Source organism: Procambarus clarkii, chromosome 89, assembly GCF_040958095.1.
Source record: "Procambarus clarkii isolate CNS0578487 chromosome 89, FALCON_Pclarkii_2.0, whole genome shotgun sequence".
Lineage (NCBI taxonomy): Eukaryota > Metazoa > Arthropoda > Malacostraca > Decapoda > Cambaridae > Procambarus > Procambarus clarkii.
In genome coordinates this window covers 13,126,493-13,143,638 of record NC_091238.1, presented here as the reverse complement: position 1 = coordinate 13,143,638, position 17,146 = coordinate 13,126,493, and the positions used below count along the sequence as shown (strand labels likewise).

The following is a 17,146-nucleotide window of genomic DNA, read 5'->3' as shown; positions in this document are numbered from 1 at the left end:
TTTTATTTGAGGAATACTCAGCTGATTCCTCTACATTTAGCATGGAACAAATTTGTGTCCAAGACCTCTTCCTGTTAATCAATTTGGTTGTGTGTAACCAAACTAGAAGTGCTCTACAAATCAAGGGACCCAGAATGTGGAATGACCTCCCGAATCATGTCAAAGGCTGTACCTCTCTCAACCAGTTTAAGAGTTAAACCAAGTACTGCCTAATTAACTCCATGTAACCTAACTTACCTCCTAAATGTCAACCCATGTCTTGCTATTTTTTAAACAACGCTGTTCACCAACATGTGTAATTGCTGATTTATGCTATGTTAACCCCCCTTTTTGTATTTTTTATTCCTTCTTTCAACACAATTTATACCTCATCCCGATTACTATTAAGTTTTAGTCTGTGTTTTTTTCCCCCACACCTTGCCCGAAATGCTATGAGTATTAGTGGCTTTAGGTATTGTATGTACTAGCTCTGTCTATAAATCCAACATTATGTTTGTAAATCAACTGTATGTACTTTTCCTGAATAAAATGTATTTATTATTTTTTTTTTAATCAGTAAGTATTAAAAGAAGGCACCAAGCTGGGAAGGCTATGTAGCACCATTGTGTGTAACAATAAACCAAATTTTTTTTTAACAAATAATGCACCTGTATGGTAAAAAATCCTGTCAGCTGTAAAAATATTGATGCAGTTATTTAAATGAAAAATATAATGAAAGAAATATTACTGGTTTATTTTTATCCTATCTTTTTGTACTGTACAGTATATCCAAAGAAGTGAAAAATTGAGACATAATGCACAATATAATGAATGATTAGCATGGATTAGCAGTTCAAAAGAAATATGACTATTACATATGGACATGAGATCTTAATGATCCATGGTCAACATGATTTAATAAGGATAATACAGTACTGAATTTGTAATAATACAAACTATAATTTAAAATCTTTATTACTGATTTTTTTTATTAAGAAGATTAGGTATACACAGCAATGTACTACTACCCTATTCTATATGGAATATTACACAGTGTAGATAAAAAACTAGCTATAAGTTTATCTAATACTCCCATCTCACAGGATGGTTAGACATACTGTACATGGAATCAATTTAGAAAATACCATCCTCAATACAAAAAACAAATCAACTCTGACTAAACAACTCTAAGCAATTTTCACAAGAGGTAAGCACTGAATCATGGAAACATTATATTATAATTACTCTTACCAGTTTCTACAAAACTCCTCTCAAACAATGTATTTTTAAACATGTTTAGGTATACACAGCAATGTGCTGCTTATCTATTCTGTATGAAGGACCACACAGTGTAGATCAAAAACCAGCTACCAGCTCACCCAACATCCTCACCTCACAGGATGGCCAGTCATACATGGAATTAGGAGAGAACAAAATACTTAATGCTGATCTATTAGCCTCCACTGGCAAAATCTGGGTGCAGCACAAGAATATCTTCCAATATTCCTGGGTGTATGAAGTAATTACAGAGCTCAAAATACCTCATACCATTTGGTATGAAGTCACTGATAACAGGGCAATCACAGATATAGTGTTGGAGAGTATGTTCTCTCAAGTAGGACTGAAAACAGATGTTTTTTTCCACCAAGAGAGCTATAAACCCATGGAACCGCCTACCCGCTGAATACGTAAGTGCCAAATTCCAGCTAAAAAAATATTAAGACAATTGGCGGGCCCTTTAACAAGCCGGCGGCTTTCTGTCCTCTTCGAGGCCACTAGATAGTTAGTGGCCCTTGGGTTCTTAGAATTACGTAGATAAACTCTTAGAATTACGTTGGTAAACAACAAATGTAACATATTTGTTTACTACAATGTCGGTGCTGGCTGTAGAAGTTGAAAAAACATTGTTTTACTTCGAAATATAAAATTTCTTCCTAAGTGGACCTTATTGAATCGCACCTAAGCATCTTCTTAGGGCGCACTTAGGAACCTTCGTAGCAAACCCACTTACGAAGAAATACACAGAGCTTCCTGAATCGGTTAGGCCCCATTTAGATTATGCAGTTCAGTTTTGGTCGCCGTACTATAGAATGGATACAAATTCACTAGAACACGTCCAGCATAGGATGACAAAGTTAGTCCCGCAAATTAGAAACCTCTCATACGAAGAAAGATTGACAAAGCTTAAATTGCATTAGCTGGAAAGGCGAAGAGTTAGGGGTGACATGATAGAGGTGTTTACTGGTTCGGTAACAGGATTGTTGATTTGTGGAACCATTTACCGCGTAAAGTGGAGGTGGGGTCCGTTAATTGTTTAAAGCGTGGGCTGAACAATACGCTATGCGTATTAGTGGCTTTAGGTATTGTATGCACTAGCTCTATAAATCCAACATTATGTTTGTAACACATCATCTATGTATGTACTTTTCCCGAATAAAAATTTGAATTTTGAATTTGACATGTATGTGGGTGGGATATTGCGTGGTTATAAATAGGAGATGCCTCGTATGGGCCAATAGGCTTTCTGCAGTTATCTTTAGTCATATGTTCTTATGTATTAGGTGATAGGAAACGTGCCGAAGCTGTACATGCCAAAACTGTTAAATATTAAAATCCAGCTGGAAAAACTTATCACGGTAAATAGGAACAGCCTCGTATAGGCCTTCTGCAGTTACCTTAATTCTTATGTTCTTATATAACATAATGATGTTATATAAGAATATAAGGTTCAGGTTCATGATACAGGTTCAGGAGCTTGTACACCAATTGATTGACAGCTGAGGGGCGGGACCAAATATCAAAATCAAAATCAGAATCAAAATGTTTATTCAGGTAAAGTACATACATACAAGGTGAGATACAAACATTGATGGATTTATTGATAGAGCTAGTATATATAAAGCCTAAAGCCCCTATTACGCAAAGCGTTTCGGGCAGAAATAGTCGAAGCTCAGCCCCGTAAGCACAACTAGGTGAGTCCATCGGCATGACCATTAGGGTGTGCGCCATCTATATTTTGACAGCAGCACTACACATTAACCCCGCGTTATTCTATATACAATACATGAGTGTTATGGTCAGTTGCTAGTCTATATATGTTTCTGGACAAAGTAAGTGATGTGAGGCTTGTTGCGGGCCAAGATCGGTAGTAACTGTTTGTATTGTGTTGGAAGAGGATGTGTTGGCCAGTGTGGTAGACTAGCGGGTAAGTAGCGAGTCTTGTAGCTTTTTAAAGCGCGTCTTTGTAATTCATTTGTGCTAATAACCAATTTTAGGCTGTTTAGTTAGGTTTTGTTTGAGATTTATTTAATGGGTATCGCTAGTAATATAAAGGGGGGACGGAAATTGTGTAGATAAAAGTAAATTACCTGTGTAAGCTACATACGGTTGAAACATAATTGCTCAGATCGTTATCTTGCGGAATAACTAGAGCTTTTTTTAGGGTTGATGGATGTTAATCTTCGTTTGAAGAGCTGTTAACCTGACAGTTAAGGAAAGTTCCAGCTGTCTGGGTACAAGTGACAGGATGAACCCGGCGAGTGTTGTACATGCTGCTATGGCGGTGTGTCCACTCAAAACACGAGTGGCGCTGCCCAATAAACTCGCCCCTCGGGGCAAAATTTAAAAAAAGAAAAAAAAATTAAAATGTGCCGGAACCCCTAGTGACCTTAAAAAGGTCATGGTCTTGTCAATTCCCGCACTTTTGAAAGCGGTTTAAACAGTACGGCTTCGGCGGTTTCATAGGCTTATACCTATGTGGGAACATGTCCTAGCAACCACGTTAGACGCTTAATCTGATTGTTTTGAGCTTTTAAAAAGCCTCTTCAGCAGAGGCCGTCCCTTTAATTACGCCTAACGTGCGGCTGGAGTTTTTAAGTACTTCTCAGTTAAGGACAGACAAAAGGTCGTGTATCGAATAGATTAGGGAAAGTTTGAGGTCTATCTAAAACTGTCAGTGATAACGGAGATAACTAGGTTTTTATTCTGTATTTACTAAACATTATCAGCCGAACAATACTTTGCTAGTACAGGTTGGCTAATTCAGCAGTTACCAGGGAGGATGGTGGTTTATTTAAACAAATGGTAACTCTAGTGATAGTTTTTGCCAGGGTGCTTAAAGGGCAGCTTTGATAGGTTTATCACTTATTAGTCAGGCAGTACTAGACGTGTGAAGGTACTAATGTGGTACCAGTTTCAAAGGAAAACGAAAATTTTAAAGAATTTTTTTATAAATTATTCTAAGGTTACCTGATCAACAAGGCTGTGACTCATACGTCAGGCTGCGAGCAGCCAAGTCGAACAGCCTGGTTGATCAGTACAGCAACCAGGAGGCCTGGTCGACGACCGGGCCGCGGGGACGCTAAGCCCCGGAAGCACATCAAGGTAAGGTTTAATTTCCTTGTCAAATTAACGGCCAATTAGCTTGGTCTATTGTGGGAAGTTACTTTAATCTTAAAACTACAAATATTTGTATTCCTCTTGGAAAAATCGTACATAAATTGCATAGTTCTACTATTGGCTGTTAATGTAACACTTGCATAGTTAATGAAATAGTGATAAGGTTTGTGATGTGTACCATGACTTTAGCAAAACTTTTTTTGATAGTGCCAAATGGAAAAAAATGATAAAGGCTCAAAATATTGGGTGCTGTATGAAGTTTAGAGCATTGCTATACCAAAGTGGTTAGTATAAATGGTGTTAAAGGAAATATTGTTGGTGCCTCAAGGCTATTCTGGGACCTCGGTTGAAGATGTTGGAGCAGGGATAATTGCAGAATTGCAAAATAAAAAAAAATCGGGAAAGAAATACTTGCTATCACTTGGAGGATGGTTTTGAAATGGTATAATTGACAGATGCAGTCTAATGCTGACAAATACAAGGTTTTGAGGCTAGGAAATTATAGTACAGATAAGAGCTAGATGGTGTGGATTACAAGAGGGACCAGAGTTTGATAAAAAATGCATAAATGTTCATAATTGGGGCAAATGGGACGGTGCTTTGTCAAAGCACTAGTAATAAAATGCCTGGTATTCTCCAGGTATCTTGCTCTTGTTAAAGCCCCATTTAGGTGATGCAGTTCTGGTTGGCATGCTATAGAACGGCTATAAAATAATGCATTCAACGTAGGATGAGTTAACCCCACAAATTGGAAAAGTGTTGTATGAAAAGATTGAAAAGGCATAAATGCATGCCTCTAAAGGCAAAATTAGTGACATGATAGGTGTAAAAGTGGACAAATGGACATAAGGGAATATTAATGGGGTATTAAGAGTATGCACAAGACGACCCCGAAACAAAGGGTATGAATTGGATAGTTTAGCTTTAGGAAAGACCTGGGTAAATACCAGTTCGACAAAAGGGTTTTGGTTGAACAAATTAACGCGTAACAATGTGGAAGTGGGATCCCTAGATAAATCCACAAGAGCCGTGATGAGGATTGTAACCTGCGTCAAAGAGCATCACTCTGCTTTAATAGACTGAGCACATGGTAAAATCTTTTACCATGTCGTAGCTCAATCGGTTAAGGCAGCGTCTGGGATGCTCTCGGACGCAGGTTAGAATCCTCGTCACGGCCCTTGTGGATTTGTTCATCTAATGCATCACGTTGTGATTTGTGATCCCTAGATAGTTTCAAGCGTAGGTAAATTGTTCAGTAAGTGGGTGGATATAAGGAGCTGCATTGTATGGGCCGACAGCCCTTCTGAAGTTACCTTCATATGTTCTAACCTGCTTAGGCCTAGTTTTAATCGGAAGCTAATATGGCTATTAACTAGAAAGTTAATTAAAATATTTAAATAGTGAAAGCCAAAGTTGATAACAATGTATACTGTTGACTGAAGTTAAATAGGTGTTGCATCACCATACCAAAGCTTTAATCTTGGTAATCTAGTTTACAGCACTACTTTCTTATAGAACGACAGCTGAAACGGCTGAAACATCGGGAAGAAACGGAGGAGACCAATATTAACAAGACCTCGTCGTGGATAGTCGTAAAGGACAGGGGTCTTGAAGACCTTGACAAGGCTGCCTACAGACGCCCTAAGGACAGCAAATTCATTTGCCGTGTTGGACGAAAAGTGCTGTGGTGAGCCTGCAGTTCACTCGAAACGGAAATCGGCGAGGAGCGGCGAAGCGCAGACCCCTCAGGCTGCTCAGAAAGTTAAGGAGGTACCAACGCGAATTTTGGTTGTGGGAGATTCCCAGGTGAGGTATTTACAGAACGTTTTGTGCCAGAGATAGGGGGAACAGATTAAGGGTTTGCTATCCGGGAGCTGGAATTGGTGATATTGTTGGAAACATGAATATTATGACGGGAAATCTATTTGGGTATGGGTCTTGGGTATGGGGTGTGGGCCGGTCTTGGAGAGACATGAACCCAGCAATAGGTGACGTAAAAGGGGATTTCGATGTGGATTTAATATATAACTTGTTTAAGAATATTCTAAACAAAGCACAGGAATGTAGTATACCATACAAATTGAATAGATCAAATAGTAATGACCCAATGTGGATAACAAAGAATTGAAAGAACCTTATAGGTAAAGAGAGCTTGGTACAAAAGGATTAAGCATGGGGGAGTCGGTTTAGAACAGGAATTCATAAAACTGGTTAGAGATTAGGAAAGCAAAAAGAAACTACTTGCTCTGCTATGCGAACTTCATAAAGTAAAATCCTAAAGGTTTTTTCAGTTATATCGAACTAAGACTAGGGAAAGGATAGGTTCATTAAAAACTGACAGGTCAAATAAAGGACAATGACAGATTAGTATTTTTAACAAATATTTTATCTATTTACTAAAGATTACTAAATTGCCATCTGGTGCCCATTTGAAAACTGATCCACTTTGTGCTTAAATGTTTTGAGTGATTTTCATTTCTTTGGTCCTGCATAAATTTACTCAAAATATTCCTAAAATTTGCAATTTTTGTTAGTCTTTAATTAAATTGTATTTGCAGGTGGTAAATTGTTTCGGCTGCTACTGCTCTCCAGCCCAAGTTGTTGACTGGCTAGTCTTTGACTGCCTCCCAACATGTGAGGTCCTGAGCTGATGTACCCTATGGCGAAGAGTGAGGCACTAGTTTCCTGAAGTAATGTATAGCATGAGATGGCACCCATTCTAAACAGCAGCCGGCACCAACTCTGGCCGACGTTGGAGTGGACAAGCCCCAGATCCTGTGGGGAGGAAAAGTCTACACTAAACTGTAAAAGGTACAGATAATCTGACCTCCACCCACCTTGGCAGTTTCTCGGATACCCCCCTCTTTTCCATTTCCTTATTTTGTAAAGCTTTATCTTAAACGGCAGCATAGCTTGGCACTCGTGGCTTTAGTGGGACTGTTAAATTGGATTGTAACTGTGGGTGGGGGGGGAAAAGCATCTCTAGTTTTGTTCTGCATTGTAGTCTCTTTAAACCATTTTAATGTTGCACTCAACTTATTGTTCTTGACAGTTTTGCAAACTTAGATTTTCAGTGAGGAAATTGGTACCATCCTGTCTGACTTGCAATGTACCGTTTTTATTAATAGCAGTTTCATAAAGAATGACTTATTGGCTGGTATTAAATATCCTCTAAAGCAGATAAAATCGGTAAAGTGTCCATGCCTTGGTATGATTAGTTGGGCGAATGTGTTGTATAACTGCTTTCTAAAGTGTAAACTTTTATTTTCAGGGTGTTGGTTTTTCTCACTGAAGCTACCACTCGTGCAATTTTGATTGGTGATTGTGACTTAGTCCTCCTCGTGATCTACGGCAAGGTAATATTTTTAGCATTTATGTTATGCTGCACATGTTAAGCTTTAGTTTTAAATTAGCTTGTCTTCAAATTACATGTGTTGATGACCATTTTTGTATGGGCTTCATACCCTTCACTTTAACACGAATTAACATCCTAAAGTCAGGCCAAAAAATAGAATATATGGTTCTGCGACGTTTAGTAATTTGTAAGACCTTTTCACTATTTTTAAACTATTGGTTTTTATCCATTGTAAGTTATTAAATGTGCTTTAACTTGCCAGTAGTGTGGTAGGTTTGGAAAGCTTTAAAAAATCCATGTATCCAGAGTTGCTGGAGCTCCTATATTAGGAGCTTAATTTGCAAAGTAAATTTGCATAATAGCCTTGTTTATATAATTTTGGGGGAACCAACACTTTAAATATTTAATGGAAATGGTGACTGAATCCTACTTTAGATACCCAAAAATAACCAGAGCAAAGTGTACTTACAAAAGTAGGCAATTGTTCCATTAAATTTAGATAAAATTAATCATTTTGGTAGTTCCAGGGAGATTTGTGTAGTCAGTCAGTCTTTACTATTGTGAATTGTAGTTTTATTAATTATGCCAATGCTACTTTTTATATAGTCTTTGCACCTGTTTCCTAAGATTGACAGCATGAGGTGAATCTTCCAGCTTCGGTCTTGGGAAGTTGTAAATAATTAGGTAATATAACTTTTATTTAAAAGAAAATGAAATTAAAGTGTAGCATAGGCTTGTATCTCCCTTGGGAGAGTTGTCAAACCCATAGATATTTCCTTGTCAAAATACTTTAAAGGTTGTAAGTTGTGCCTTTTGTAATTTAGCATTAACGTATTGTCAGTCTTAAAGGGCATGACAATGATTAGGTTTATAATCTAGTATCTTGGCATAGACAACAAATTTGAATCTACTAAAATACTAAATTGTATAATTATCAATTAACATTGATGCACAATGAATGTGGTACTGCAGTTTAATAATTATGGTCCACAATTTTGTTAAAAATTTGAGTGAATATTTCTAGAAAGTTTATTGTGGCCATACCTGTTGGAGTAGTAAAGACAAACGTTCAAATTGCTCTTCTTGATGTAACCCCCAAGCTGTAGGCTGCTGTTATTTTAAGAGGTAATCTTATTTTACTTGTGGAAAACTGGCTACTGTAATGATTAATCTCTACTCGATATACAGGCTCAATAGTCTCTGTAGTAAATGTACTGTATTGTCAATGAAGTACACAAGTCTTAGGTGATCCATTGGCTGAGGAAAATCAAAGTTCATTGAAATTAATTTATTGAGGTAAAATCCAACAAGGGATGAGGTAGCTAAGGCAGTTCATAACTTGTCCTTATTGGTAGTTCAGTAGTTTTTTAGCTAGCATGTTGCATAATAAAATGGTTAAAATGTTCATTGCACACACCATAATGGCCGTCAGATGTTAAATGTCAGACTAAGGGGTGAGATTAGTGGTAAATGTGACATTGATCAGTGCAATGTTACTAGATTCTTGAAACTTTCCCTTGCATGGTCAAATTTATTATGTAATTATTTTAATTTGTATCTATTGGTTTGGTGTGCAAATGTTATTGTAAGTTTCATAAATTCTAATGCGACTTGTTATACTGAGAGCACTTTATGAATATTAAAGTACCTAAGTTCATAATTTGTAAGCTTAATAGTAACAAAGTATACTAAAATGTATTAATATTTTCTCTTGACAGGTGGAGACGCATTATCTGAAATGGCTGTTGCAATGTATTGAAATTAACTAACCCAGAGTTAATAAAATTTAGTCACTTATTGTAAATAGTGATGAATTGTGGTATTTTAGTTGTTTCTCTAATTTTATTGAAACGAGCTTTTTCAGTGTTTTGGAATGTTTAAGGTTCTTGGCACCATCTGTGTCTTGACTACAAATTTACTTGTTACTAGATTATAAATATATTGGTGTTCTGGGCAGTTTACCTTGTTTGAGCAACAAGGTGATGCAAGGCAGTTTTTTCCCAACTTGGCTGTAGTTGTTAAAGCCAAACATAACTTAGAAACGTTGGTTGCAAGTTTGTAGTGTGGTGCATGGGATTGAAGGAATAATCACCGCTCCACATTGATAAGATAGATTCCTGTTGCATTGAAGTCGGCAAGTTGAATAAATGTTTTGGAGAATATTGTAGTTATAATATTGTATAACATTGTGTTAATTAGAATAATGATCATAACTTGGTGAAAGTGTGGTTATTATATTGGTTTTCAATTTTATAATTACTTTATTATAGCAAATGTTTGTTTTTGAAGGTAGTTAAAATCTAATTTATATATTACCCGTTGGTAATATAGTCGCCAACATCAAACTTAAAGTATACAAGGCATTATAGTAAGTCTTTACCAAAGTTCATGTATATTAGGATACTTAATGTAGGTGTACATAAGGTAAAAGTTGAAAAAATGTTAATAGAACACAATTGTATAGATTATCATTGCCCATACTGTAGATATTAGTGATAAGTTTTCTACTAAATGAGGTCCATCTCCCTTTCTGGCTGTCGTTGTCGTGACAGAGTGGGGGGGGGGGGGGTAAACGCACAACTGTCAGATTAGTTTCACTTCACATCTGCAAGGTGACAATCTTTCATAATTTCACATTCAATGATCTTGTAATATCGACACATTGGTTTTTAAAAACAAACCTCACTTTTGATAGTATCACCTTTTGATAGTAAGACCCTTCAGCCACCTATCATTCTTGCTGGTGCCAGGTGCCCTGTTCAAGAGTACATCCCCCCCCCCCCTCACTCATTGTAATAAGTGAGGCAAGTTCGAGCAAGGTGCCCTAAAATGCACAAGTCTTCGTTTCTCTCTGCCCCATGTGTGGGGACGATAGCCACTCTAAGATGATTGCTCATATCCCCCGGGCTCGCTACCTGCATTGCGGCGAGGCCCACCCTACATTCTCTCGCACGTGTATAGACTCAAAGCTTGAAGTAGTCCTTAACTTGAAACACCAGGATCATTTGACTTTTCCCGAGGCAAGACACGGTTTGCAGTGTCCACCCCTTCACTGGCGTATCTTGTGCTCGCACGTTGTTCTACCTCTCGTCCTTCCCACCTTTGTCCCACAACCATTTCTAGGCCTTGGACCCGAACATGCCCACCTCCTTCCCTGTTCCTTTACGTCCTGGGTCGGAAGGTATCTCTCGTGAATCTCCTTCTGGATTTCCCCCCCCCCCCCACTTTCGTTTTCCTACCCTGTCTGTCAAGTCATTTCGTTTTCCCCGATCCTTCCTGTCCCTCCCCACTACCTCTTGGCCCTCCACGTCGCCTGTCTGTCCAGGCTGATGTCCATCATCCTCCCAGCAATCTTGATGTTGTTCACTCCCATTCTTCACTTAAGACCCTAGTCAGTCGGCCAGTACGATGTTACTGGAACACCTGTCCGTCAGAAACGTAAGCCTGGCTCCTCTCCATCCTCCTCCCCCTGCGGGTAAGAAAAGAGACGGCATTCCTTTCTTCCTCGGCCCCCCCCCCTAACTAATGCTTACTCCCCATTTTATTGGTTGGGGCCCCCTGTCCCTAATGTGGAAGTTTCTTTTGGCCCAATTCCCTCTTGGTTGCTGACCTAGAGTTTCTACCCCCTATCCTCCTGGCCTTGACAGCCCCCCCCCCCCCCCCTCCCTGAACCCTGTCAATCTACCTCTGGTGTCCTGCTCTTTTTTTTCCCCTCCATTCTTACTAAGTTAACCCATGTCCCGCTAAACCTTATTCTGATCTTTAGCTTTTTTAATATGCTGTGTTATTTACCTTTGTTTCTGTTCTGTTGCTGTCCTTTTATTTTTTTGATAATGTCAATTCCTCAATGGAATATTCATGGGTTTTATGATAACTCTCATGAACTCCAACTTCTGTTTAGGTTTCACCACTTTGTCTCTGGGAGCCGATGCTTGGTGCTCGTCGTGATAACTGTCGTGGTTATTCCTTTCTTCCCCTTTCCCTCCCCCCCCCCCTCTTGATCTTGCTGGGGCCCATAACTATATTGGTCTCTTGATTCGTACTGATAATCCCTTTGTCCTACTGTTTCCATGTCCTATCTATTATTTTGCTGGCCATGTTTTTTGACTAAAATGTAGTCTGTTAAATTTTTCCCCCAAATGTCCTTCTTTCCCTTCCTGATGTCGGGAACCTCCTGGACTCCTTAACAGAGCTGGTGTTCCTGTTGGGTTATTTTAACTGTCGACATACCCTTTGGGGTGATGTTGACACACCCGAGGCGGCCTTCTCGAACCATTCGTTCTCTTCCCTGTCTTGATCTTTCTCTGATCGTCTCTGTACTTGGATATATCGTGGAGAGTTCATAACCTCCATAAGTGACCATTTCACCATCCTTGTTTTCCCTTGTCTTTTCACACTCTCCTTCCCTAGGTGGCAGTTTGCCAAAGCTGATTAGAACCTATTCACCCTCCGTGCTACTGTGACCTCTCCTTACTACCTCTTCCTTGCACCCTCCTCGTTTTCATTAGTCTTCGATGCTACCCTCTATTCCTTGCTCTACCTCCCAGGGCACACGGAAGTGCGTCCCCTGGACTGCGGATTGCTAGGGTTGTCGGCTGTAAGTGTGCAGCCTGGAAAAGACTGACGCTGGCAGATGGCTGATTCTTATATTGTTTCAGAAAGTGCAGTGGCCTGTTGGACCACCTGGACAGCGAGGCGCGAGAGTTGGAAGTGTTTCCACCATTACGTCAGATACTCCTCTGCCGCAGATTTGGAAGATTTGCAATATTGTGGGTAAGCTCATTCCCTATGACTAGCAGGTTCTTCACCTCTGTGGTACTCTGGTGGTGGAGCCAGTGCAGGTCACAACCGAACTGGGTTCTCGCATGTTAGCTGTGGTTCTAATCTTCAATTTTTCCTTAAACACGTTATTGAATCTCGTGCCTTAAACTTCCACACTCGGTGGTACTACATAGCCTTCCCGGTTTGGTGGGTTTTATAAATTTTTACTGAATGAGGTTTAAGTTCTTTAAAAGTGGCAAGAAATGGCAAATACATTTAGATCTGTGTACAGTTTGCTTATCTATTTAAAATTAAATCCCATTTGATCAGCAAGCAAGCAAGAGTGATTTTGCATGAATCCTGGGCGAGTAACTGAATCGTCTGTTTAACGGTGTAAAATTGGTACCTAGTTAAATTTTTAGTGTTTTGGGGTAACATGGAATAAAGTTATTGGCCTAAATGGTACGCATGCTTGTGGCTGTACAAGAATGAAAGATCTGTCGTATTGTTGTTGTTTTTTTACATAAATAGCAACAACTGTAGAGTTTGCTTGGCATGTTTCAAATACATGTTACCAAAGATATATGGGGGAGGGGAATCGTAAACTATAAATTTGAAATGCAAATTTTGTAGCATATAAACCTTAAATGTGGACTTCAAAGTGCTCTCTTCTAATTTATAAATTAGATATGGTGGGGGGGGGGGGGGGGGGGGGAAGTAGATAATTTGTTAGTGTAACATTAAAATGACAAATATTTTAAAGTTAAACAAAATGAAATTGCTATGCAAAACCTTATTAACCATATTTAATGTTCCATTGACAGGTCCTTCCGACATAACTTCAGGAACAGTTGCAGAACAATCGCTGGAAGTGTTAAATGCTACAGAAAGTAGCATAGTTGTCGGAATTAGAGGGCCAAAGTAAGTTTATTTAGTTTAATAGGTAAAATGTGTTTACATAATTTTTACCTAAATATTTAATGAAATTGTGAAGGGGCCTTGAAATTGGGTAAATTGAAACTAGTTTAAGGCCTTGACTAGTGGGTACTATATCCTAAAGTTAATTCTTGCAAGAATTGTGCTTTGAATAGAATAAATGGGACTTTAAATTTGTGAATGTAAAGTTGGGCACTAACTGTTAAACGGCATAAATTTCAAGTTAAAGATTTTATGAAATGTTTTATTTAAATCTTAATTTGTTTGCATGGTTCTTAATTATTTGGCTAGAAGTCATTCATTTATAAATTACACAAATCACAATGTGATATTTGTAATGCACAAGGGCTGTGATGAGGGGTTCAAACTTATGTCGGAGGATCCCAGATGTGCTTTAAGACTGTGCCACAACATGGTAAAAGAATCTCAACTGGGAGGTCTACTGACATCATGGATTTAATCTACGTTTGTAGCTTAAAAGGCTGTTCAAAAATTAAAATCATTTAATGATGGTATAGTACACAAATTAAATATTGAATGGTAACTGTACTTCAACTTGGTTTATTTATTTGAAGCTTAAATAGATATTGTCTTTCAGAATATTGATGGGAAAGTCGAACTTTAGCCCTGAGTTTGAAGGTGTTAATTGCTTGACATTCTGAATTAGGTGAGTGGTAGTAAACATTATAACTTAATCATTCATTATGGCTGAAGATAATCTGAAATGATTCTTACATGTAGATAAAATAAATTGCTGAGAGATATTAGTGACTTTAATGAACTTATGGTTAGTCAAACTAAGTTTAGTGTTTTTGCTTGATTAGCATTAAAGGAGAATTCTAACAATCTTAAGTGTAAGATTAAAGGAACCTGCATATGTAAAATCTTGTTTAACAAGCTAATTTGGGTAAATGTTTCAGGTGGTATGGAAGATTACAATGTCATCAAAGCATTGACTGGCTTCAGTGTGGTTGTTCTACTCTGCAAATCTACGAAAGTTGGTATGTGGAATTAAGTGTTTTAGCTATGTCAACTAATTAATTTACTTTCTTTCATCTAGTCCATTTATAGATGTGTACCAAAGTCCTACTGTTACCACCTGCAGGGATTGATGCAGTTTGTACTGATCCTACCCCATTTCATAGAAGGGGACCAGGCAGTCCTGCAGATTTCCCTGGCTTGGCTTTTTCAGAGCCCTGCTCTACTACCCATCCAATAGATGGACTAGATTTGCATAGGTGTAGGGACCCTTAACAATGTGCAAACATTGTTAATCACTACAGGGCTTGTTCACTGAAAGAGTGGATACATTCAGAGGTTTAGTGCCTGAAACATGATGTACATAGGCTTTACACAAAGCTTATGTACATCATGTTGGGCACTAAGCCAAAAGATGTGATGCACTCATTCAGCCAACAAGTCCTGCCTACAAATTGTAGTAAGGGATAGGCCTTGCTGAGCCTATCTTAAAAGATAGGGACTTAGGGGTTTTGGTGCTTCTAGATAGGTGTTAGTGTTAATAAAACGAGTGTCCCTGTTTGATATACTTTATTTTCTTTACAGGTGGATGTTGTCCTTGGTACTCTCTGGCCTTTTGTTGATCTTTGAGTCTTCAGTGGATTGCATCTAGGAGGAGCAGCTTCCCACAACCTGAAAGACAATATTAATGTTAGACTGTAAACTAATAAATAAATATTCCAATGAAACTATATACTGTACTTTATCCTGAAATTAGCAAAGATTCTATCATGCTGGAAATTACTGATGCAAAGAACTTGTGAAATAACTTTACTAGAGTTAAAAATTGACATCACTAACTTCAGAGTTTTCTGCATGTAATGCCAAACTGGATTAAGCTGATAAATCTAAATTAACATTACTAAAATTAAACTTAAGATACTTTGCAAATTAGTAAAGTGTAAAATTAACAATTGTATGGACTACATTTAAGGCTAAGCAACATTGAAAGATTAGTGGAAGTGTTGTAAAAAAAAATGTTGCCTTAAATGTCAAACTAAAACATCTATACAATATGGTTTTCACCAATACCTTACTAAATGACAGACCTGGAACACTGTGGTTCCAGTAATCAAAAGTTAATTATAATGGGCTAGATATTAAAACTTGATAGGAAAGTATGAAACTACCTATTGTCAAAAGTCAAATCCAACTCTGAAAGTTCCAGTATAAGAAAAACAATATTAGACATGACCAGTCTGCCTTATTATTTCTTGGACTTTGATATGTCCTACTAAATATTTTAAATGAAAATTTCATTATTCACACCAGACATCCCATAACCACAAATGTTTGAAGCTGATGAATAGAAGTAATTAAGGATAGTAGTCTATTATTATACACTACCTGTAAAAAGTACCATAAACTGGAAGAGCCTTACAAACTAAAATTTATAATTACCACATGCCTAGAATTTAATCCAAACTTAAATGAACTCTCAGCCAAAATTACTAAAGTTAAAAGATGTTCATAACAAGTTTATCTAGATTTCAAATGTCACTCAAATCTTCGAAATAACCAACCACAAAACTGTCAGATTAGTTTCACCTCGCATCTGCGAGGTGACAATCATTCAATGATCTTGTAATAACACATTGGTTTGTTAAAAACAAACCTGGTCACTTTTTTGTGGAAATGGTAACCAGCTATTCAAACAAGACTTCTGGTACACATGTCACTTGCTTGCTAAAGCACCATATGAAAGAATAGGAGGGGAAAAACAGGCACAGAATCAATGGTAACAGTCAAATTAAAGCGTCCTAAACAAAAATGACTGGAAAATTTTGCGAGATTCATACCACAAGGGTCTAAACCTTATAAATCGATGACATCAAACACCAAGATTTATAGAGTAAAAAAAAAAACAATGATATCGAGGCCTTACAAAGATCTACATGAACTCTAAAAATGGTTACAAGGCTGACAAATTCTTCTTAATATACAAATAACATTGTTCTGGCTCACATGCAAGGTTTTACAATCCATATCACAACAACGAAATAGAACGATGAAATAAGGACCTTCGAGTATGAATCCATCATTCACCAAAAGTTGATGCAGTGAAAGGTAAGGTAATTATCAAAAGAAGGCACCAAACCGAGAAGGCTACATAGCACCCTCAAACTGCGAAATAATCAGAGGGCGCTAAATATCACCAAGAATGCCAATACGAGAACAGAACGCATAAGGCGAACGATATCAAAAGTATCCGATTCACCAACAATTCTATCCAGGGACAAGTGACCGCGAGGGGCAGTCGGAAAGCAAGACACACGCACATCCTGGAAGTCAGGACATTCAACAAGGATATGCACAACTGTACGAGGGACAACGCAATTTGGACAATAAGAAGCAGGGTGGCGCTCCATTAAGTGACCATGAGTTCAGCGAGTATGGCCAATCAGCAACTTGCTGGAGCAGTTTCCCACCGACGGTTACGGTGGCAGGAGGAAGGACACACTACGTTTGAGAGTACGCAACTTGTTACCAACTACAGACGACCAACAACCCTGCCAGTGGGCAAGGATGGAGGAATGAATAACAGGATAAAAGTCGGAGTAAGGAATACCTTTATGGGAGATGGGACAAGAACGGATAGCTTCCTTAGAGGCAGCATCCGCATGCTCATTTAAAGAAACACCAATATGGCTGGGAACCAAGCAAAACTCTACCGATTTAAATGTACTAGAAATAACAAAC

General features: G+C 38.2%; 1 protein-coding gene across 4 annotated transcripts; it reads left to right on the top strand.

Annotated features, from left to right (window-relative positions):
• The first annotated feature begins 3,126 nt into the window (after positions 1 to 3,126).
• On the top strand, positions 3,127 to 15,135 carry LOC138359165 (uncharacterized). 4 transcript variants are annotated; one of them, XM_069318056.1, is made up of 10 exons: positions 3,127 to 3,184; positions 4,223 to 4,362; positions 5,893 to 6,147; positions 6,936 to 7,188; positions 7,649 to 7,733; positions 12,391 to 12,505; positions 13,318 to 13,414; positions 14,028 to 14,096; positions 14,350 to 14,430; positions 14,993 to 15,135. In XM_069318056.1, the coding sequence occupies exons 4-8, from the start codon at positions 7,085 to 7,087 to the stop codon at positions 14,089 to 14,091; spliced, it is 465 nt and encodes a 154-aa protein (XP_069174157.1). In that variant the 5' UTR covers positions 3,127 to 3,184; positions 4,223 to 4,362; positions 5,893 to 6,147; positions 6,936 to 7,084; the 3' UTR covers positions 14,092 to 14,096; positions 14,350 to 14,430; positions 14,993 to 15,135. The 4 variants fall into 4 exon arrangements, with proteins under 4 accessions (XP_069174157.1, XP_069174155.1, XP_069174158.1 ...); XM_069318054.1 differs by having other exon boundaries at positions 5,893 to 6,183; XM_069318057.1 differs by lacking the exon at positions 4,223 to 4,362 and having other exon boundaries at positions 3,141 to 3,184; positions 5,893 to 6,183.
• Positions 15,136 to 17,146: the final 2,011 nt, after the last annotated feature.

What these genes read in the sequence shown, in the direction of transcription:
- LOC138359165 (XM_069318056.1), top strand. Translation starts at nt 7,085, where the DNA reads ATGGCACCCATTCTAAACAGCAGCCGGCACCAACTCTGGCCGACGTTG. An exon ending in TCCTCGTGATCTACGGCAAG is followed by an intron (nt 7,734 to 12,390) that starts GTAATATTTTTA and finishes ATATTGTTTCAG; the next exon opens with AAAGTGCAGTGGCCTGTTGG. An exon ending in GTCGGAATTAGAGGGCCAAA is followed by an intron (nt 13,415 to 14,027) that starts GTAAGTTTATTT and finishes ATTGTCTTTCAG; the next exon opens with AATATTGATGGGAAAGTCGA.